The sequence below is a fragment of the Pelmatolapia mariae genome, linkage group LG2 (assembly GCF_036321145.2).
Source record: "Pelmatolapia mariae isolate MD_Pm_ZW linkage group LG2, Pm_UMD_F_2, whole genome shotgun sequence".
Lineage (NCBI taxonomy): Eukaryota > Metazoa > Chordata > Actinopteri > Cichliformes > Cichlidae > Pelmatolapia > Pelmatolapia mariae.
In genome coordinates this window covers 21,202,338-21,225,500 of record NC_086228.1, presented here as the reverse complement: position 1 = coordinate 21,225,500, position 23,163 = coordinate 21,202,338, and the positions used below count along the sequence as shown (strand labels likewise).

Here is a 23,163-nt window from a genome sequence, read left to right as displayed (position 1 = left end):
TTGTAAGGCAACTGCTGACAAACTATACTGCGCTGTAACACCAGGCAAAACAAACAGCAATGAGTGACTGGGTTACTACAACCCACATCAAACAGTCCAACAGCAGAGGAACACTACAAGGCAGTTTAAGGAAGCTTTACTGTTACATACATTTGTAAATATTTAAATAAAGTAACATTAAGAAATATCTTTTGTCTTTTTTCATCTATCAGGACGTAAAAGAAAGCGAGGCCATTAATACACTTTATTGAAAACAGGAGAAAAAATCTGCTGATGACTAAATTTTGCAGATGAGCATTGTTCATTAAAGCTATGTGATCAGCTTATCCAACTTGGCCATTTTTTTGTTGTTGTTTTGTTTGTGTCTTAACTTATCAACTTAATATTTTTTTATACTTGTAAAATAACAGAATTTCTTTCTGGAGTAATCTCGGATGTACTCTAAAACAGTGAAATAAAAGTCTTGCTCCTGTCTCTCTCGTACTTTAGTTACAGGAATAATTGTTGTGTATCACGTTGCTAACTGCAGAGAATTGGCAGCCGCGTCACATTACTGTTGCAATCATATGTAAAGAAATTGCAAACTATTAAGTTGAAGCACATTATCTTTATGTATTATTGGTATGTAATGGCGTTTGGATATATAGCTGTCCTGTAATACAGTGTGACTGCATGTGCACTTGCATGAATCAGCATGCACACAATCATCACTGACATTCAACCATCCCCTTTCTTCAGACCTATTAAATGTGATAGCAGGGTGCTGACAGACATCCCATTTTGTCCTCTGTCCTTTGACTACATGGATTACGTTATTCATTTGAATAAAATATCAGTGCTCACAAAGCATAATGGGCCCTGTGTGGAATTCAATCATCTCGGATAATCATCATTATCAATAATGCCAGTTAATTACCATAACAATGAGGCAGGTAATAAATGATGATGTCAAGAAGGAGCTACCAGGTTCAGGAAACAAAGAGGACAGAAATCACTTTTTTTTTCTTCTTCTTCTTCAGAAGTGATCTGAATTTTACAGCATGAGGCTGGCCATAACTTCAATAGACAATACAAGAATTTATCATACATTCATGGATTGCTGCCAAAATTGTTATTGCTTAAAATGATTAAGCATCGCCTCTCCACCAAATTACTCCAACACAAAACAGGCAAAATCATTTTAATTAATTTTATATCTAATCTCAATTTAAAACAACTGAGAGTAAACAGACCAACAAAATAATTCTGCTAAGCATCCATAGCATGCAAAACTAAACGGTAAAGCATGCTATGGTGCAGTGTAAAGAATTATAACAGGTTTACTGGTCAGAAATTTGTCATATTTCACTCCTGTATTTGATTGCAGTGCCTCTCATTGATATACTGCAGCTGAACTAAGAGCAATATTAAACATCTTTTTTATAAACAAATAATGCAGCAAGAAGACACCACCAAAAATTCACATGCAATTATACACCTGGACAACCAACCGTTTTCATGCAAGCATGTGACTGGACCATCCACCTATGATTGAGTAAGTGAGGGATTGCCTTAAATCTGGAAGATTTTGGCACAACAGGGGGAGAAGTAAGGGATATAAATCAAAACTGCAATCAAAGGCGTAGATTTCAAGCATGAGGTGTGAAGAAAGGCAGCAAAAGTGAGCGTGTGCAAGAGCAGATGACAAAGCAAGCAAAAAGCATCATGTTGTCATTCTAGAGAGGTGTGTTAAGTGTTGTGATATTTCAGCCCACCAGTTACAACTGTACAATATATCTTAGCTTATAAAGACATAACTCTGAAATGTATTCTCTCACTTACAGATTTGGCCGTGGCTGAGATGTACTGGACCACCATCTCGCGTTTGGTGCTCAAGTCCTTTTCTCGCAGAGGCGCTTTGCGATCCTCATTCAGGTTCATGTCCTCCTACACAACAAGAAAGGCAAAATGTTAATAATGAAGCTCTGTGATACTCAACAGTTTTAAGTAAAAACAGATTTTACAAAAATACTTGACATTCGAACTTGAATTTAATAAAACATTTCAAATCAACTGCATTTCACAACCTCAAACTTGTTACCCTGTTATTTATGGCACAATGGTTTCACTAACAAGAAGAAGCTTTTTCAACAAATAAACAATTATTGTTCCATTTCCACTAAAATCCTTTAATAGAAAATCCTGTGTTTCTATGGCTGAAAAAAAGTTTGCTGTCTGTTTCTTTATTAAAGTCACGTGGCTCAGCAGCAGAAAATAATGGCAATAATAATTAGTCCTTGAAACGAAAGTAGCAAGGCTGCAGCAATAAAAACTGTACACCCCAACTCAGAACAGGAGAACAAAATCAAACACACTGCTTCTATTGAGGCCATGCAATCACATCAGATAGGCTGGATAGGCAGTATCTGTGTGTTATTGGGAGTATTATCTTCATACTACTTTAATTCTGCATCACAAAAGAGGTCTTTCATGTGAGAGACATCAGGGGATAGAGCGAAGGCTGGACAGAGCACTAAAAGCTAGGGAATGACATGATGATTAGAATGGAGGGGGATGTTTATCAGAAGCACTCTCTCACAAAGAGATGGGTAGAATGAACAGAGTGAAAAAACATCCTCCTCAGGGTTTTAGGATGGTGAACCTAAAGGTGTGGAGGCATGCTGCCCTCTGCTGGGAAGCAGAGAAAATCATTTGTCTTTTAGTACGTGTTGATCTGTTCTGACAGTGATTTCCTTTCATGCAGTTAAGTGTAAAATTCAGCTAGAGAAAAAAAAAAGAAGCGTGTGAGTTGAAAGTAAGAACACTGTTTTGCGCAGAGGTTTGAATGTCTTACCACAAATAACCTGATTCAAAAGGTTTTTCTTCATTTGTTAGCGAAGCATGGGCAGGAATTCCATCCAGGGGCACGGTGACCTGAATTCCTTCAAGCATATTTCCTCTAGTAAATACCCTCTGAGCTACAAAAATCATTAATATCTTTCGGAGATAGAGGAGGGGAGAAAGTGCAGCTGAAACTTTTACAATTGGCAGGTTTTTTCACCCAAGGAAACCAGCAGGTTTTTTAATTAATCTCTGAACCCTGCTAATTTATCTGCTTAATTGGCATTCAATAAAGGAGGCAAAATGTGATGGGGTGAGTACATTATGGGAGGGGTAGGAGCAGTGGGCCTGCGGGACGCTTGTCAGGGGGCAAACTCGAGGAATGAGCCCTCATGTTTCGCCTCCAAAATGATTAATGCTCTATTATTAATTATACCCTCACAGGCTACATAAAAAGGAGTCTCAAGATATCATGCCTATGCTGCTGATGTAACTGAAATGAGGAGATCTGAGCTTGTATAAATGAGGGTGAAGTTACGGGGACAAAGATTCCTTGTTTGTCTCACACTGGTCTGGCAAAATCGACTAAGAATGTATTTTTACAGTAGCCAGGCAATAAAAACACAGCAGAATTTCTGCTGATTGCTTCGTCCTAAATATAGTCGAAGCAATCAACGAGTTTTCATATGTATTGTGCAACGCTCTTGACTAGCCAGTAACCTAAATCCAACTGAGCAGGTGTTTGACTCACTAAAGACCAGTCCCCAAACAAGCAATAACCGAAGATGGCTGCACCACAGGCCTGGCAGCACCTCACCAGGGAAGATACCAAGCATCTGCTGAAGTCTGTGGATGGTAAATTTCAGGTATTCATTAACTGCAACAGATTTTCATCAAATTATTGCATAGTTTAAGGTTCTAATTTGACCTATAAAATTTGTTTGCCCTTGTATTAAAAAGGCGTAAAAGAAATTACTGCATGGATCATATAATGTGGACGTAAGCAACCTAATATTAAAATCTTGAGCACAATGCAAACCGTTAGACACTCACTGCTGTGTTTAGTTTCTAAAATATATATAAAATAATACAATATGGCCCCAAAATTCCAAAATCATGTGGTGTGGTAAGCCTAAAACAGTGCAAAACCAGGGCACTACAGGCTTTGTATCATTGAAAAGGAAAATTAATGGGTGCCATCAAATGCATCTCAGGCAGAAAACAGTATGGAGTGCTCACCCTATGGGGAAAACTGGATCTAAGAAAAGTAGAAGTATAAAATGTTTTGCTTCAACTGTGACAAATCAATTATTTTGTCCACTAGCCTCAAGTCTGATCCATGAGTGTGTAAGGGCACATGCAGTAATTCTCCTGTGGGCTGGTTTTAATGTCCTGGTGCAGAGTGGAACTGCTGAGGGATCACATAGGAGCTTATTACGAGGAGTGTTCATCCTGACAAGGCTCACAGAGAGGCACATAAAACCCCAAACTAGCTACAGCAGCACTGCAATGTCACATTCTTCTTTCACTGCTCCTCTGTCTTTGCGCGCACCTCAATACCGTTCCCCTACTCGAAAAAGATATTCTCTAAAGAGCGGAAACAGAGACAAATTGGCACAGAAATCAAATCAGTCGAATCAATCAAGTATGGATGTCATGCTCTTGCAGGTTTTCATGCTGGCAGCCAAGTAAAACCATCATCTGGGCAATAATGCCACGACTGCTAATGGCAACTTGGGAGGAGAGTGCCAATATGCAGCAGCTATTGACACATATTCACACCATCAGGCAGACAGTCTAAATTGAGGAGATGAGTTCATGCGTTTGACCTCACAAAACACTATGCCTCTGCTAGTGTACAGTCATAACTCTACACATTAAAAAAAGGACTGTGGTTATCGTGATACCTCGAGGTTTAGCAAATCTTCAACAGAACACTGAATGCTTTTTATATGTTGTTTTTGTGCTATTAGTGAAGTCGACTACAGCATTATAGTTGCATTCCTAGTGAGACACAAATACATGAAATTCCATCAACTGATTTATGTCTACGCATTTTGATGAGATCCTGTGAATTCAAGCTGTGCACATCTTAGGAAATTCCGTGACAAAACACATGGAGTAAATACAAACACAATGCCCTCCTAAGGCAGCGCTGAAAGTAAATGTTTTTCCATGCATTTTAACTTTCCCCCCTGTACTTTTACAAATATACTCCTGCTCTTAATGGTTGGCTTTAAAAATTCTAGAAAGTATTCATTTGGGTTTCCTGGCCACTGACTGAGTGTTTCTTCCTATATTTTGACAAACCCTTTTGATGACCTTTCAGTAATAGGCTACGTGCTATTTAGGCTTTGAGATACACAGCGCAATGTGTAACCACTTTGCAGCGAAAAAAAGTATTTTCACTTTCCTGCTAGTCATTAACGCACAGTAGGGGGTCTCACTAATATGCCATGGGTCAGCCCTTCATTTGAAGCCAGCTAGACATCAAGACTGCAACATGTAGGACCATAATAACAATCAATTACAGAATGGGTGTGGAGACAAAGAAGACAGAGAGCAACTGGAATGTGTGTTGAACAGATAAATGTTGAAGAGAAGCTACTATCATCAAAAGAAACTACACACCACAGTTACTTCTGTGTTTACTAGGTTTGACCAGAAAAGTTTACTGTCTATGAGTGTAAATAGCGCTTGCTTAAAAAGTACATAAGTAAATAACCCTTTTTTTATTTTAATTTCATTACTGTAATTATACTTCCCAACCCAAAGTGTCAAGGCCTGTCAAATGTCAGACCAACAAACATGCCTTCTGTGTCATCTGTCACTGAGCAAATTGAAGCCTGGGTTTAATGTCACGCCGCTGTGAGCACAAACATAGTAATTGAGAGGTGAACTGAGTGACAGGGATGAGCACCCAGGCAAGAAAACACTGAGCACTCGCCTGATGAAAACCAGGAGCACTGGTCGTATTTCTCTGGCCCTGGCAATAAAGACCATTGTATGAGAAAAAAGGAAAGGCAGGCACCGTACCACGCACACATACACACTCAGAGACATTATCCACAATAGTACACACAACCTATGCAATGAAGCCAGAGTAATTCAGCTCCTCACTTCAAAGAGATGGGCTGAAAGCTTTTTGTAAGATTTCAATCCTGCAGTACATAAGGCCAAAAATGCATTTCAATGGAGAAAATCACAAGTGTGACAGAGCTTTGACCCCACAGATGAGTGCGAAGTGAATTTCAAAGTTTGGTACTTCTCACACTGGCCTAAGGAATACGTAGGTGGAGACCGGCCTCACAAAAGCTTAACATCTGAATATAAAACATTTACATTTCTATAAATCGCAGGTCATTTTGGTTCAGTTAAAAGGTAATATTGGTTCCATAATCTTTTATATCAACAAATCCAATGAAAACACAGAAAACACAATGAACTAATACTGAGTAGTGGCCAAAGTCTGTGTTTAACGTTGTTATCCATAAACAATTCTAAAGACAAAGTACACAGCAGTTCCTACATGTCAGAGAGACATGCAATTCTGCTTATACTGCTTTGCAACTTTGTTGGGCAACTTATCACAATCTGTATACAAGTATTTTGAAAAATACAAATTTATGGTGAAGCAAGTATGAATGCATGTCACACAACAATGTAGATTCAGTCGCTGAGACATTATTTGAGCTGCAATGCAGACGCAGCAAAATTAGAGAGACAACGCTGAAGTTTCCTGTGTAACCCGTACTGCCCGGGCGTCTCACCTGAGGCGAAAAAGGCCTTCTTCAGGGTTGGGCAAAATAAACACCATGATACAGGAGAGAAATCACATGATGCTGACACAATCAATTATATACCACTTAATTTTCAGCGACTCTTTTTTTTTTTTGTTAATTAAAAAAGAAAAAAGAAACAACAACACAAAATACTTCCTCAATCACAAGCATTGGCTTCTTTCCTCCACTAACTAATCTCTGGAGATTGTGAAAGCCTCCACCATTATTAAGACTGTGTTGTTGTTCCAAAATAATCTATGCCTGCATTTTTCATAATGAAAATATATGTCATCCGGTGCTACATTATAGTTTAGTGGTGCCTTTATAATTGTCTTTGGACAACAGCAGAGGTACAGATAAATAAAAATGGTTGTGTCAATACAACCATGGGATTACTGGACAATTAAAATTAAAGACAAGCTATTTAAAAATAATTTAAGCATCGCGGTAAACTCCAGAAATAAGATTTTAATAAAAATTGGTAAATTTATTGCACGTTGTTTACTTCAAATGAGGATCAGTAAACAAACGAGAGGTATGTGTAATCCTATGAAACGGCACTGTTTTATGCAGGAGTTGTCTACATTACCCCAAGGATATCATGCTAATACATAGGTACTAAAGGTTGTGTGTGTCATCCTAATATTGTTTTGTGGGGCTTTAACAAAGATGGTATGGACATAACTCTATAAACGTATAAGTTACACCAAGGTTTTTCAGTCCTGGATTGATGCTAACGTTAAAGCACTGAAAAAAAATCACAGTTATTTCTCTAAATCCACAGATAAAGCTGTCCCGAGTAGATGACAGCTCTGTGGGATCCTGGTTTCAATCATAATGTTGTTAATGTTGATTAAATTGTTTATTTAGATAAAAGAACAGCATACCATCCCTGTTTGAAAGGACTTTTTTTTAAGAGACACTGTATAAAACCAGGGTCGGTCTGGAGAGCAATCATTCTATTATCATCCCCCAGCAGCAAAACAAGAATGCATCTGTAGTGAAATATAGATATAAAAATGCCTTTCAAGCCCTTTTTTGTTTTAACTAGCTCCACACATACTCAAAATAACAGCACTGTGCTTCATACTGAAATCTTCATTACTTATTATTATGTGGAATTAGCGGTTGTAATAAAACTGTTGTTTAGTACAGCAGATGACCTTTTGCAAGAGAAACACAAAGCTTACCATCATCTTCTCAAAGAGGTCAATGATTTCTTTTTCCGAGAGGTTCATGGACCGCTCATCAAAAAGGGGCTGAGGAACAGGCAGTTCAGTTTGGGTAGACAGGGGATCTGTTGGGTGCTGTATCAGGGGCTTTTCCTTCTTCGTCCCTGTTTTCCTAAAACTGGTAATACGATCACGCTGAAAGAAAACAGATTCATTGACATATTAAAATGTTGCACTGCCAATGAGCTTGTTTTGACTATAAAGTATATGGATCATTAAAGAAAAAAAAGGTTTTTTTTAAACAACTAGATTGAAAATTTGTCTCCTGCTATCAAAAGACAGCACAATTATTATGCACTGATTTCAGGAACAGATGTGTTTCTGCAAACAAATGAAAGTGAGGTTAAAACAGAAAAAAAATAGAGATTTTTTTCTTTCATTTTTATTTTGTATTGAAGAAAATAATTACAAAAAATATCTGCCGCATACAGCAAACACCTGTATTTTGTATATTCCAGTTTGACTTAAAAAAAACAACAACAAAATAATGTACTTACCGTCAAACCCACAGGATTGCTCAGTTTATGCTCAAGTATTCTAGCATACAGTGCCACTTTTTAAGTTTGCAGGGTAGGGTACTAAGAGACGTTCCTTTTTATATTAATTGGTTAATTCTATTCTTATGAATGCAGTAACATTAAGTGTAAAAGCAGAAAAGTATATGAACTGCATGCAACCAGTCACTGTTAGTATTATCAAAGGGAGAGAACATGCTGAATGAATGAACAGATATAAATGAAATTAACAGACAGACATATAATGATGACATACATGATGTCGCAAATGTCAGTTTACTGAAGTATTACCGGATGGATCAAACATACTGAAAGCTGATTATTGCAGCAGTAGTATGTAATAATAATATGTTGGCTGTACATCCCAAAACTCATGTAATACTACATGCGTTGGGCTATTTGTTAACTAAGGATATTAAAAAGGCCCCAGGTAAAACCATCTAATCAGAAGTGCTCCTAATAATTGCACACTAAATGATCTATGACCTGCTTACAAAAGCAGAGATGCTGAGGGCTAACTTATGTTCATAATGAAAAATGTAGGCAAACAGACCTTGTTGGTGCAGAGTGCACTACAATAAAAAATGTCTTTCACGGCACAGCTTTAGAGAGCACTACTACGGACAGACTGAAACTTATCATTATTTGCTAATGTGTAGAAACCCACTGTATCATTTTACCACATGATGTAACTCATATACAGTTAAAATGGCAATTTAAACAATTTGCTTCTGGCACATTTGATCCATCCATATGCTTCAGTTAAAAGTCCCATGCAGCTATAAGAAAACGTGAGAGGATGTAAAACAAAACTAATCACACCAAAATTAAACCAAGCACCTTACCATATCATCAGCCAATGTTTTTATGTGTATGTTCTGTTGGAGGGAGGGCACAGTGTGAAAAACAATCCAACAGAAAACGACAACACTGGCAAGTGCACGTCCCATCTCAAGTGTTTTCACATGTACAGTGTCCCCTGGATACCGCAGCGTTTTCTTCTCTCTCTTTGGTATCACAGAGTAGAAAATGGTGTTGCATTTCCCTCTGAGATACCAAATTAAATTTTTAATAATGCTTGCATACATTAGAGAATACATAAAGCACATGTGCAAATTGTCTTGGTACCACAGAGGGCAATAGCTCATTCCTGTCTTGAGCAAATCCCAAATACTGTACATGTGCATATGCAGGATATGGTAACACTTGATGATCCCAGACAATAGGGTAAAAGTAAAAACGTTTGTGTTCAAGAATGAACACGACAAATACAAGCACACAAAATGAGGTCCATCAGAAAGCACCCATAATCAAACACATCTACATCAGTTTAAAAAAACCCCAGAAAAACCCAATAACATGCAAGTTAGCACTGCTAGGTTAAAGTTTTGTGTATTCCCAAAATAATACATTTTCCCAGGTAAAGTTGTTACAGCATGACACAATTAAACACCAAAAGCTTCTTTTATTCCTGTAATTTGTGTTCTGAAGAGCATCCTTTGTAGTGACAGTGGTCCAAAAAAAATTCAACCACTTCTCCTAATCCAGATATTTATCTTCATCTCAGACACACTAAGAATGGCTACTGCCAAAGGCTTGTGGCTCGGCAAGGGACAGCCATTTGAAACACACCTCAAATGGGAATCAGTAGCAACACTGCCATATGCTGTGGCGCTAGGCTGTAAAGTACTAATGAGTGGGGAGATGTGGGGTAGCGATGGCCATAAAGCCTGCCTCCAGCCGCGGATTTCTCCACTATTCTAATCAGGAAACTACTGATGCTGGGGCGAGCAAACAGATTGGCTCTAACCTGCACCTCCCTCTGTGTATCTTCATCGGCTGTCGCTCTGGGCAACACCGAGCAGACACTCAAACTGCCATATCTATCACTAGTTTTGTCGGCTACAACTGATCAACAGTTGGGAGATAAAGCTATTGACTAGAAAAAACAAAGCGTCAGTCTCGATGTGCAGTGTTACCTAAGCTGTTTTTTCAAGTTAAAATAACACAGGCGGCGTTACATATAGAGGGTTCTGCTGGGGATGTCCAGGTATTTTTTTCCGTATTGTGAAAGCCTTTATTGCTTTTAAAAAGGCAGCATGACACTTCACAACATGGGTAACGCTAATAATTTAACCCGAGCAACAACTTTTCTCATTTGTAACTCAGTACGTATGTATCATTAAGCCCAGCATTCTCTAGCAGCCTAAAACTGTGTGAAACAATAGCTAATTTTCAAATGGAGTACTTAAACATTTTCTAATCAATTTAACAACAATCAAACCACTGTTTGGTTAATTGCCTTGACTTGAGGGCCTTTCCTTGCCCATTATCTTGGCAACATCGCAACATTGCAATTTAACATCTAACAATTAAGCTTGCATGTCCTCTGGGCTTCTCCCGCTTATTAAAGTAAACTTTTTCATCATAATAAATGTTTATTACCAAACACATATTTCTCTAAATAACCTAATCAAATTAGCTCTGGGTCCCTCCTTAATCAAATATGATTATGAGTCCATGCAGATCCTTAAAAATGAAAACACAAAGCAATATCCCACAACTTGAGAACCAATTTGGGGACACAAAACCATACAAGTATGCATATTTCCTACAATAAATGTTAAAATTAATATTACAAACTACAATTAATGTTAGTAATACATTAACTCGTGTAAAGATATATTCTTCCATTATAAAATATCACCAGGTGGCATAAGAAATACGTTTCTTTTCCAGGCTGGACAAAAGACTAGTTTTGTTTCAAAGTGACTATAATTGCATAGCTTTTAAATAGCAACGCTTGTTATACTCAACCAATTAAACAAGACCATCTGCGTGATGTCATTTTAACTCACTCACTGGAACTATCACTATAAAATCAGTAGCCACGATGCCACTGTAAAATGGGTTTAGAAGTAAATTAGCTTTTACTTTAATTAGTTCTAATAATAAAAAAGAATTACTGTGAGATAGCCATTGTTGGCAGTAAGGCCTGTAACACAAAGTGCTTCTGACAGTTCTTGGTAAATTCATTAAACTACCTCGTGTCCCTGTTTAATCAGATGCTCTGCTCATCTACATTCTAGTAGATTTTAGCAACGATCCCTGATTTTCAGCAAGTAAAATTTAAATTTTTGGGAAATAAAATCAAAGCTGATAAAAGAGACTTTAAGAAAACTGTGAAAATTGTATAATTAGCCTTGAATGCTGGCAAGTAAGCATCAGTAGCACAGCAAAAAAACCCAAACCCTGTGTTTTATTAGGTGCCTATTTGTTTAACTTCTGTTGCTTATTCAGAAAATTAAAATTAACAAAGTCATTGTCAACAGAAAAATATTTTTTTTGTCAAAAAGAAAATATTTTATCTCTTTATTAATATCGTTTTTTGTTTTTTTTTACAATATAAAGCACATTGAGGCAACTGTTGTGGTTTCACATTATGTAAATAAAATTAAATTTACATGAGTTATCAGCTTGCTGCTATACTGAAGTATTGACAAGCAAGAAATATGTCGAGGTAACAATTGCATTACTTAAAATACATACTTATCTTAATTTTGTGTCCAAGTAAGAAATGAATTATTGTGAACGCATCATTATTAAAACACAGCAGCTTAGCAGCCTCAGTCAGTGATGACCTCAATTCAGTAAAGCATTCAGAAACCTGTACGCCAACATAGTACACCTGTCTGAACACTGCAGATTATACACAGATAGCCACAGTTACATGTCTGTGGTCATTGTCAAACCACAGTTAAAAACATGAGGAGAATATTGACCTGTTCTAAATCAGTATAAAGGCCGTTCAAATTTGGTCTGTTGCTCCTCAACATTTCAAAAGAGTACACTAGAGCTCCCACTCGAAAAACATTCATCTAGAGATACTGTGTGGATTATGCTAAAAAGCTGCTTTCCTCTGAAGAAAAACAAAGCACCACAAAACTGTCACACTACATCGGAGGGTAACGCTTGCTCGTTGTTGTCATATCAAACAACAAAATTACATAATTTGTCTTCGTGTAATCTGATCAGATCTGCTGCACTACCAATGTACTGATCAATTTGAAAGGAGTGGCATCAGACACACAGAATACGGTCCGTGTAACTGAATTAGACCAAGTCAAAACAAATTAATTCATCTAAATAAATCCTGTTACAATGGCTTCTCAATGACTGCTTTTGTAAACACAGAGGTAGTGCAAAACACTGCCTAAGCTACTGCAAAAGATTTCTCAGTGCGCACGTATTCTGTTTGACGGTATCTATCAAGGTTTTCCATATGTTTGCACAGTGAGGATAATGTTTTCAAGCAAAGCATGGAGGTGGAGAAAAGAGGCAAAAAAGATACACTGAGACACAATTTAAACCTGGCAATCGATGTGAGTTATATTTCAATTAGAACACATTTACTATCATACTGAATGTAGCTGTCACATAGAAATACAAGTTCCCTCATCATGCTTTTCCACTTACAATATTCCAATAATTCTTTCTGAATCGTTAAATGACAATAAACATCTGCTCTATAGCCTTGAGTGTGATTATTATTTAAACTACATATTTTCTATCTTAGCGGTTCCGACACTTCCCTGAGAGATTTTTGAAATCTCTGAACATCTTTGGAGATTAATATCTACAGCAGGTCTATTAACATCAGTCAGTTTTACACAGCTAAGGAGCTTATTGAGAGATGTATTGAAGGAATTCAGAGAATTGCTACTTTGATAAAAACTAGCAATCTGAAGATGTCACTAAGGGAAACTGAGTTTGAAATAGTCTAATTTTTACAGACTAACAATATCATAACTAACAAAAAGATTAATAAAAAAAATAGCTTGACAAGACAAATAAAAAAGATTTCACTGCCACAAAGCATGTCTATCTAGACTTGTGAGCGCATTTACAAGTGGCTCAGTGTGAGAAGTGAATCAGTGTTTTATTTTCAGGCAGACTGAGAGAGCCGCATATGAAGTGGTACATTGTAACAACAGAAATACCTATATTAAAACACTTGTCAGATCTGAAAGATTCTGAGTCCTATGTGCCCTACATGCTTCTAAAGCATGTAGGGCATATAGTGTCATTACTGTAGGCACTGCCACAAGCATACACAAACGGAAAGACAAAAAAAACACGCAACAAAAGACAGCCTTTCATACATAACAGAAAAATATATTATAGGCATAGAGCAGAATGACACATTTGTCATCTCAATAAAGTGAAGTAACGATTCAATCGAGCACATAAAATAAGGTTGCTCTCCTAAAAAAGAACTGACATAAACACTTCTCCCTCAGTGTTTAATATTGACGTAGGTAACTTTGCTTTATTTTATTTAGATAAGTTTGAAAAAAATGCAGTTAATTTAAAAATGGAATGCAGCACATTTCTATGAGTGACTTTAAAAGTGTGTGAGTTTGTGGTAGCCTTATTAGCCTCTCATGAAAGTGCTGGTACTGCTTAGTTTCCCAAAACAGATACTGAAAAGAGGAAGCACACAAAAGCTAGTACAGCTAAGATTTGAATGGCTCCACAATGGATGGTCTGACCATGTGACTGCGGACTAGCACAGTACTGCCCTCGGGTTATCTCCATCTCTTTTGAAAGCAAATTCCTACTGTATCCTTGAAGGTGGCAAAATATGTGGTCATTATAAAAGCTGAGGTTTGTAAGAAAAGAAGGAGATATTTTCACACTGTTCATAACATCACATAAAGTGTCATTTGTATTTTAAAGTCTACTGAAATTAACCTGATCTAGCAAACATTTTTTTCCAACTGCGAGAGGAATTTTACAGCAGACGTTTTCCTCTGAAATTCGGCTTAAAACATGCCATGTTCACACCTGCTATAGCAGTTGTTTTCCCTAATTGCTGACAAGTGCAAAAACATGTGAACCATGACCTTGTTTTTATCTGCAGGCTGTTGACTAAGTGGTGTGTAATGAAACTGTACCAGAGCCAGTCAGCAAAATGTTTAAAATAATAGTCCCGGTGCGCCCAATAATATGCTTTTATAAATGTCACAGGAGTGACTATATCTGTAACATTCAATTCTACCATTGTATTTTAAATGTTGACTCATTCATGATGACACACCCATGTTAAGCCTTTCTCACTTGACATGCACTGGGCACTTGACTAGCACTGACCTCCCTTCACTGACCATCCTTTATCACATGAGGTTCATTTAAAAAAAAATCAAATTCAAATACACTTTTTCATCTGACTTCAGCCTCTCCACATTGTGTTTTCTACATTATTAACTGGATGTTGGTCCAACAACATGCAAAATGTAAAGAAACTCCTTTCATTAGGCCTACATCAAGCTCAATGGAAGCTCTGTCAGAACATGCAATCTACTCATGAATCATCCTAACTGTCGAATAAGCAAATCCCAAGTATGATTCATGCATACATGGACATGACATATATGCATGTCATACATGGTTTTTATTAAATAACTGAGGCAGCCAAAAAACAAATTTCCTATTTTCATGTCTCAGATCTCATCCACTGATACACGTGAATAAGGCTCATAACAGAGGGTGACTTTAAAGGAGTGAATGTGTTTCTTCCACTGTGTGACTAAAGCATTCATCACCACTTCCTCTCTCAAACTTCCTGAATGTCATTAAAAGACACATGTGGTCTGTTTCCTGCTGTTGCTCACATGTCTCCCCCCCCCCAAACACAATTCCAGTCATGTTAATACAATAACACAGTATGTAAAAAATACAAAAAAGAAAGTTAGTATGACAAAAATCTTGTCAAGACTGGCCAAATAAAATACAGGACATACCTACAGTATTGTGCAAAAGTCTTGAGCCACCCCTCATTTCTTTGTTTTCAAGCAGCTAGACAGTCTTCTAATTTCTTTAAGTAGAGCAATAGTTCTCCAAGCTTTCTTGAAGGTCTAAATTTTGCTTTGGCTACTTTTTCCACTCATTCTCAGCCCAGTCATTATATCTGATCAATTTCCTTGCAATGTTTATTTGTTTCTTTAGGCCATTTAACACTGAGCTTTGAGTCATTTAGGCAAAAAAGGTGATGTCTTTAGACATTTTGTTACTAGCAGCCTGTTGCTAAAATGTATAATTTGTTTGCATTTCTTTAACTGAATCCTTAAAATGTTTGAAGAAACTGGACAATTGGAGGAAAAAATGGCTGACCTAAAGAACAGTAGCTGGACATTTTTCTTAAGAAATGGATAAATATCCAGCGAAGATCTACTTTTTGCCATAGGCTCAAAAGAAATAGTCTCAGTGGATGGCTGACTGTCAAGGAGCAATTCTTAAAAAATGAAAGTTGGGAGAAAAGCTGAGATAAGATAGATTACATAAGCTATCAACTGTGGCAGCAGCTCTTATGAAGTGATGAAATTTTAAATCTGTGGTTCAAACTGTCATCAGTATGTACAGAGAAAAGCAGGAAGGAGCTACAACAGTGAGTGTCTATAACTATCTGTAAAACACGGTGGAGGCTCAGTCATGATTTGAGGCTGGATTTCAGCCAGTGTTCTTGTTAAAACTGATGCAATTATGAATGAAGGAAAGTACCATCCGATTTTGTTCCTCTGTCCAATACCACATGGAAAGCATCTGATCGGAAATGCCTACATTTCTCAGCATGACGATGATCTCAAACACACTACCAAATCTGTGTAAGCAAACCTAAAAACTATCAGTCATGGACTGACATCCTCAGAGCTTGGATCTCTGGATTATTTAAGCAGCTTGGAAACATCTTGACATAGAACAAAAAAAATCTTAGACTCCTTAAAGAAATTGCAAGAGAGTTAGGCTGTTTGCATGAATAAGCTTTGTTATAGTGTATATATTGACTTTCAAGATCATCAGAATTGTACAAACTCTGGTTTTGCCTTACACATCATATTTAGATGCATTTTTGTAATCTTTTCAATAAGTTCCTGCACCCATTTCTCATTTTCCTTGCAAAATATAAAGAAATATTTTAATATATTTTACCACAGTACTGTAAATGGCTCAAGTGTGTGACAAGCTGACAGCTTGTGTTAACCACATGCTAACATGACCTAAAATGATTTCCGAGGCTTCCCTAAAGCTCACGTATCAAAATGTCAGATGCATCAAATGACACAAAAAAAAAACTAAACAAAAAAGTAATTCAAAGTATGCTTCACGATGTGATACTATGAGCAGCATTAGAAGTATGAGCTTTACCCATTACTAAAGTATGCGCTTGTTTCCCGTCTCCAGTTTCTATACACAGTACAGGCTATCTGTTGTCTGTTATTACAGGCAACTAAAACACATGTGGGATCATGCAGCAGAACAATCTCGACATCACTGGTCTGAAATTTAAGAGGTTAAAGATTAAAATAGAATAGAAAAAACTCCATTTAACTAAATGAAGCACATAAGAAACCACTAGATGATGATGCTGACGGTTTCTGGGGCCAGTAAAGTTACCTAGCTTCAACTTAGCCTAATGCAATAATAATCAATTTCCTACTTAGCTGTCCACATAGCTATTCAATATATATTATTATACACCAGACAGTTTGAAATGTCACAACATGAAAAGCACAGATATAAAAAATACAATTAATTACTAGTACACCTGACTAAAACTGCCAGCCTATTTTCATGACAGTAATGCTTCTGAGATCAAATCTATGATACAATATGTGTCACACTGCTATCCTTGCTATCAGGAGTAGAATATGGCTTGCACTCCACTTGCAGCTAACAGCAAACTGGTTAACACTAGCACAGAACCAGCTTCAGTGTGACCCTACAGATCCCTGCTACACATTTAAAATAGTGGTATCAGGTTTTTGGTTTTTTGTGGGGGGTTTTTGTTGCTGCTTTTTTAATAAACCTCTTTCACTGCCCAGTGCCTTGTGGCTGTGTCATGACATCCGGCCTCTCTGTTCCATATTTCCTGCAAATACTCCACACTTTCATTTGTCACCTTATTCACAATAACCAGGCCAATCCTTACTTATGTGATCATTATTATCTCATTTCTCACAATAGTAGAATTTTTCTTTTTTTTTTTTCTTTTTTACCTTGAATATAAATGCCTTTCAGCATGAATGTGACATTATCTTTTTGAACACTTGTTTTTTTCTTTAAATACGCCTTTGCACATTGTCCAGCTTGTCCAACTAGTTTCTCCACCCACATTAATTAGAATTCTCCATGCTGACACATGACACATAATCTGCATGCTTTGCTTCAATGTGCAACCACGATGTATTATAAATCCTGGTAGTGCAAAAAAATTAAATGGATGCATCTGAAATAGGAATTGGTCTCACTAAATCTGACATAGAGTTTTGCAGTATAATCTGAAGCCACTAAAATTACTTATATCTGCACACTTTTAGAGAGTTACGGAAACTGTTTTCCACAAATGCCCTTTATCTTCAAAAACCAACGTTTACCATGCACTAACAGTATGTCTGCCATATTTTTAAAACTTATTTTAACAACACTTAATAGGGACTAATAACATGTAATACTTCCCAAAACATAGTTAATGAGTGTTTCTGATTTTAGTTCAGCTTACGAACCACAAATAATGAAACAATCTGGAAGGCTCATGCTGCAACAGCAACCAACTGTCAAAAGAAAAAAGGAAGCAGAGCAAAAGTGCATCTGATCACATGGAATAATAACTCAGAAATTAATTCATAGGCTCGAAGCCAACATAAAACAAATAGGATCCTTTTTTTTATCTTTTTTTTTCAACTATCCTTGTATCCTTCACATTTCATATCTAAACAAATTGCCGTACAGACATGCATGTTCTTTAAAGCTTAAACCACTTTACTCCCAATCAACCATTTCACCAATTTGCAATCGATGTGTATTATAAATTAATTAGGTTAAGGAGAAGATGCTTATCACAGTACTACAAAGCAAACTATTGACCAGTTTGCTCTGCAGTACAAACAGGAACAAACGATGTTTGAGATTCTGAATACTATAAACAATTTTCTTATAGAAAGAAACAAGTACAAACTGCATACATCATTACATTACCTGTCAAGCCTGCAGGCAATAAAGAAGATTGGATCTTATACTGTGTATTGACAAATTGGAAAGTCTGATCATCAGCACTTTGGTTGTTGAGCAGAAATTTTACAATCGTTGTATCTTACAATAGCCCCACACAAAAACACCTGGAAATGACACATAATGCACCAGAACAAACGGAAAAGCTGGCTGATCCCAGTCACTTATGCAGATTCATTGTAGGCTCTATAAAGACTTCCTACATAACTCTAAATCAGACTTTATTCACAAGGGGTCACCCCAAACACACTGAAAGCACTTCTTAGTGCAACCTCCAAGGGATTTGTGTCTCCTCCCAACATCAAAATGAGTCTTTTGCTTGTTTGGTGAAAGTGTAAACCACTACACCACAGAGCCACCGCAGCTAAAGCATTTGATAAATATACTGAGTACTTCAGCATAGTCTTGCCATATTGGTCTAACTTTGATAAAGTATAGTGAAAAATATTGATATTCAATACGGTAGCTTATTGCTGAGTTTTCACACAGTGTAGAATAAAGGAAGGCATGCATGTGCCTAAGTCTACTACAATATACATATATATAACTGAGAACTGGTTCCCAGTTATTGGTTCCCACATTCCTAATCCTAATATATAACGTCTCAGTGTTATTATTATATTTATGCAATGTGATGCTTCCTTCCTCTCTGTTACTTCACTATGAGATCATCTTTTAATCTGGAATTCAAAAGGAGTAACAGTTCTCTCCCTCTCAGTCAAACCAGCTCCTCTGAATTCCTTTTATTAAAGAGCTCATTCCATCTGGCTGTTCTCCTGGATGTCATACTTTTGCAAAACTTCAAGACAAGGACATTATAACAAAGAAAAGCTAGGAAATATTGAAAATTTGAGTTATGACCCAAAAGACTGCAGTGCTGTTGTGATGTCCTTGGCTGTGCTGAGTATCTACACCCTGGGCCCATAGCCCAAATGGTGTTGCCGTGATGTAATGCTGCCCAGTGACTTGTTAAACAAACACACAGCTTTCAGTGTTTTTCCTCTAAAGACTGATTTGACTTTGCATTGACCAAACCACGCCAGTTTCTGCATTTTCTTATCACCAAAGCACATGGGACAGTGCTCTTTAGCAGCGCTAGGTGTGATTATGAAACCAGTACTTTGATGCTGTTTACAGTCGGTATTACCCCTCCCTCAAGTCTGTTCCACATCCACACAGAATGCACTACATGCCAAAAATGTCACACCACAACCCTGCATATGTGTAGTAAAATTTAGAGATTTAGTTGCATAGTACTTGCACTTTTGTTGCATTAGCCCTTTAAACAGCTGCATTTGAATAATTTAGCTTATTTACATGACTGTGGACAGCTAAAAAGTTGGGATAAACACAAGAGGACAAATCAAAACTGAACTCAAGGAAGAATAATCAGCTTCCTCTTTCAAACTTAAAGCTAATGTTAGTATTTTTGCAACAGCCGCATTTAAAGCTGCCTTCTGCTTCTGCCTGTTGTGCTCAGAGAGTTGAGCAACAGGGAACACGCCTGACCATGAGACCAGTTTTTTAGAAAAACAAAACAAAACACTGGTCTTACATAGACTTCTTGAGTGGTTTACTGACTGATGATGTCATTCTGGCACTCTCGCAAACATCTTAAACTTGGGAGGTAGGATAGTCAAGAGTTTAAGGCTGTCGTAACGATTTCTTAAAGCAACACCCATTAGTAGCTCTGGGAGTGCATGTCAATTCGCCCCACTTTGGGATTTCCTGTCAGGCAATTATTTTGGCCACTCTTTCCTTTACCTTAACTTTGGTGTAAACAGCCAGCAATTTCCTTTGTGTGTTTCAGTTTTAGGAGAATTACTAAAAAATGCTAAACATGCAATGATGCTCAAAAACAATGAGCACCACCTAAAGAAATATCAGAGGCATTAACAAAGACATTTCATTCAGAATGTTCTCCTTCAATCATTCCAGTATGCTTGAGTGAAGACAGAAACACTAGTCAATCTAAACTGTGCCGTTTTCAGTTCCCTATTTAGGAAGTGTGGCTGCAACTAAACTTGTGACCTACCCAGCCAATAAGTCACAAAATAAAGCAACACTAACAGAGCTCATAATCAGGATTTGGGAGGTGACATGAGAAAGTTGCACAAAGTTCAACGGCAGCCAAACTTTCCCTTTTCCACAAATGTGGAAAAACAGACGTGAAAATCAAACGGCAGCCAAGCTTTTTTGTTTCTGGTCATGGAAAATAACTTTAAACCACTGCTTTCTGCAAGCACTGACGGCATGCAGGCACTGACGTGCACTTCACACCCTCAGCATTACAGTTTAGATTTATCATTTAACATCGCACTGTGGACAGTAAATAAAAGATTGTAGCTACAGTTTACCAAATAAGGGAATTACAGATTTTGGATCCTGCAAGAGATGCTGTTTACACAATTCCTCAGAAAAGTGTATTAGTTTCTCCGAGGGACTTTTAAGAACAGCATGACTAAAAAAACCCAAAAGTGATTGTTTTAGAATTTCCACATAAGCCAAAACAAAACTTCCGCCAAATCTTGCAATGTCATTTCAGGGCATGATATGGCGTGCAGGACCGGCCTAATGACACCACAGCTTTAATGATGTAGAGTCGGGGGTTGCTACTTTTCTAAATAAGCACAATCCTTCCTCTGGATAAACTACTGCACAAAGTCCAGCTAATGTAAATGACGATAAATGAATTTTAAATTGGTTTTCAGTTGTTATCTCATAGACACTGCCCAAGGGCTGCTAAGGACAAGTTTTATCAAGTGCACACACTCATGCTGTTCATAAATCCCCCCCAAAAAAACGTATGTACATCATGCTGTACACTGAGTCATACAGTAAATTAACTTGTGCTTTGTGTGCATATTAATATAAGACCCCCAACTGTCACAACAAGAATGCTCTTCAAAAACCTATCAGGAGATGTATTGACAGGAATAGTCACATGAGGCACTGAGTGCTTTGAAAATTGAAGCACTCAGCGAAACAGTACCTCTTTGCTCAACTCTAGCTGCTATTAGCCCCTACATTAAACCATAACAACAACACATGAATTACTGTTTGTGTCTCGTCCTGCACTAAACAGGGAAGTTCTGCATCGAGAATATGCTTTGTCCTGGAGTAATGCTCCTTGGTTTCATCATGAGCTTTAAAAGTAAAAGGAAGACTGTCCTTAGCATTTATAATAAATCTTTTTTCTTTTCTGACACAGAACTAACATGAAACTTTCTGCAGCTGCAAAGCAGTGCAACTTTCTGGGTCTTACTAAAGTTGAGTGTGACATAATAGGCTGCTTCTGGGATTACAGGATGTGTCAGTTGACTTACACCCTAGTTCCACGCACATTACACACGAGTGAGCTATTAGAATACCTACCAGCTTTTTGTTTTTACCCTCATCCTCGCTGGATTTCTTTTTAGAGGGCTTATTTGGATCCTCCCCACCGCTGGCTTGATCCATTGCAGCTTTAAGTTAATTTCCCTTCCAGAAACGCCTAATGCGACGTCCTCAAACGCTGACAAACTCCACCAATGGACTATTTCAACACACTTTCCACTTGAAGCTCTCCAAGTTATGTGTTTTCAAAATTCATTCCGTTTAAAAGGCTGAAGAACAATTTCAAGTTTCAAATAGCATCCAAAAGAGTCGAGGAGTTTGCTTGAAGAAGAGGTGTGGTAGGGTGGATACACGTTCTCCTCGGCGTAGCAGTATGTCAGCTCACACGCGGGGAAAAAGCTTTCTGAAAGTAACACAAGAGTGTGTAAACAACAACTGATTAGTCCAACATATTCACCCGGGTTTTAAGTTTCAACAAATGCTTTGTCTCCATGCGTGTTTCGATAAGCAGCAGTGTTTAGTATGCAGAATGCATTCAGTAAAGACATTATACCGTGAACGGTAAAACAGACGTAAACAGATCCACCTGAGTTAGCTATAAATAGCCATCAATTATTTTTATATTTTTCTTTTAAAGTAGCATTTAATAGACCCCCTGTTTATGGGAACAGGCGGCTAAATTGTTACAGAAAGCAAAGTTACAACCGTGTAACTTAGCAATAGAGGAGTAATAGAGAGACAAAAACGTTTCAGGGTGCCCTGACAGTTTTTAACGTGCCTCGTCAAAGCCACTATTTAACTGTCATTAATCAGAATATATATACAATTGCTGTACTATAGGGAAATCACCGTTGTTCTCTTGCTTAGAATACTTTACACTGCTGTACACAAGCGAGCAATGGGCGACCACTGCCCGGCAAGCACTGTTTATTTTAGCGGACACAGTAGCACACCAGCGCGTATAAAACCATATAAAATTCAAATGTGAAGATTAAGTAAAAGAAAAAGAAAACTAAAAAAAAAAAAATCCCATCCAGGGCTTACCTTTACAACCAAACGTGAATACCAGGCCCACGGAAATCCCGCCCACCCGTTTTTGACTGGACTTTGAAAGACTGAATGACGTAGAATTCAAGCTACTATTGGGCAGATGTCTTGGCAGTCACGAGGTCGGCGTGGCGTCGGTTGTGACGGAGAGGTCGCACCGATTTCACACAACGTGGATGGGGTTCAGTCAGTTGTAAGAATAGATCTGTAACGGAGGTACCGTATGAGCGGCTGACCGCGGATAGGAAGCAGGGCGGGAATCTGCGTCTGGAAAACACACCCAGTGTCTATACGTGTGTGCGTGTGTGTTTATTAATATTAGCACACACACGCAACTTTTTGTGTCTGCAGAAACAGCTGGTG

General features: G+C 37.7%; 1 protein-coding gene across 7 annotated transcripts in view; it reads right to left on the bottom strand.

Annotated features, from left to right (window-relative positions):
- The window catches only part of diaph2 (diaphanous-related formin 2), a 350,677-nt gene extending 327,839 nt beyond the window's left edge, over positions 1-22,838 (bottom strand). For 5 of the 7 annotated variants that reach the window (XM_063494477.1, XM_065469810.1, XM_065469812.1 and 2 more), the window contains exons 1-5: positions 22,798-22,838; positions 21,793-22,156; positions 9,195-9,227; positions 7,793-7,969; positions 1,822-1,926 (exon numbers count right to left, since the gene is read on the bottom strand). In XM_063494477.1, coding sequence (XP_063350547.1) covers positions 1,822-1,926; positions 7,793-7,969; positions 9,195-9,227; positions 21,793-21,876 — 399 coding nt within the window. In that variant the 5' untranslated portion in view covers positions 21,877-22,156; positions 22,798-22,838. Of the gene's footprint in view, positions 1-1,821; positions 1,927-7,792; positions 7,970-9,194; positions 9,228-21,792; positions 22,157-22,602; positions 22,694-22,797 lie in introns of those variants that run through there. The other 2 variants (XM_063494475.1, XM_065469809.1) reach the window with 2 other exon arrangements.
- Positions 22,839-23,163: the final 325 nt, after the last annotated feature.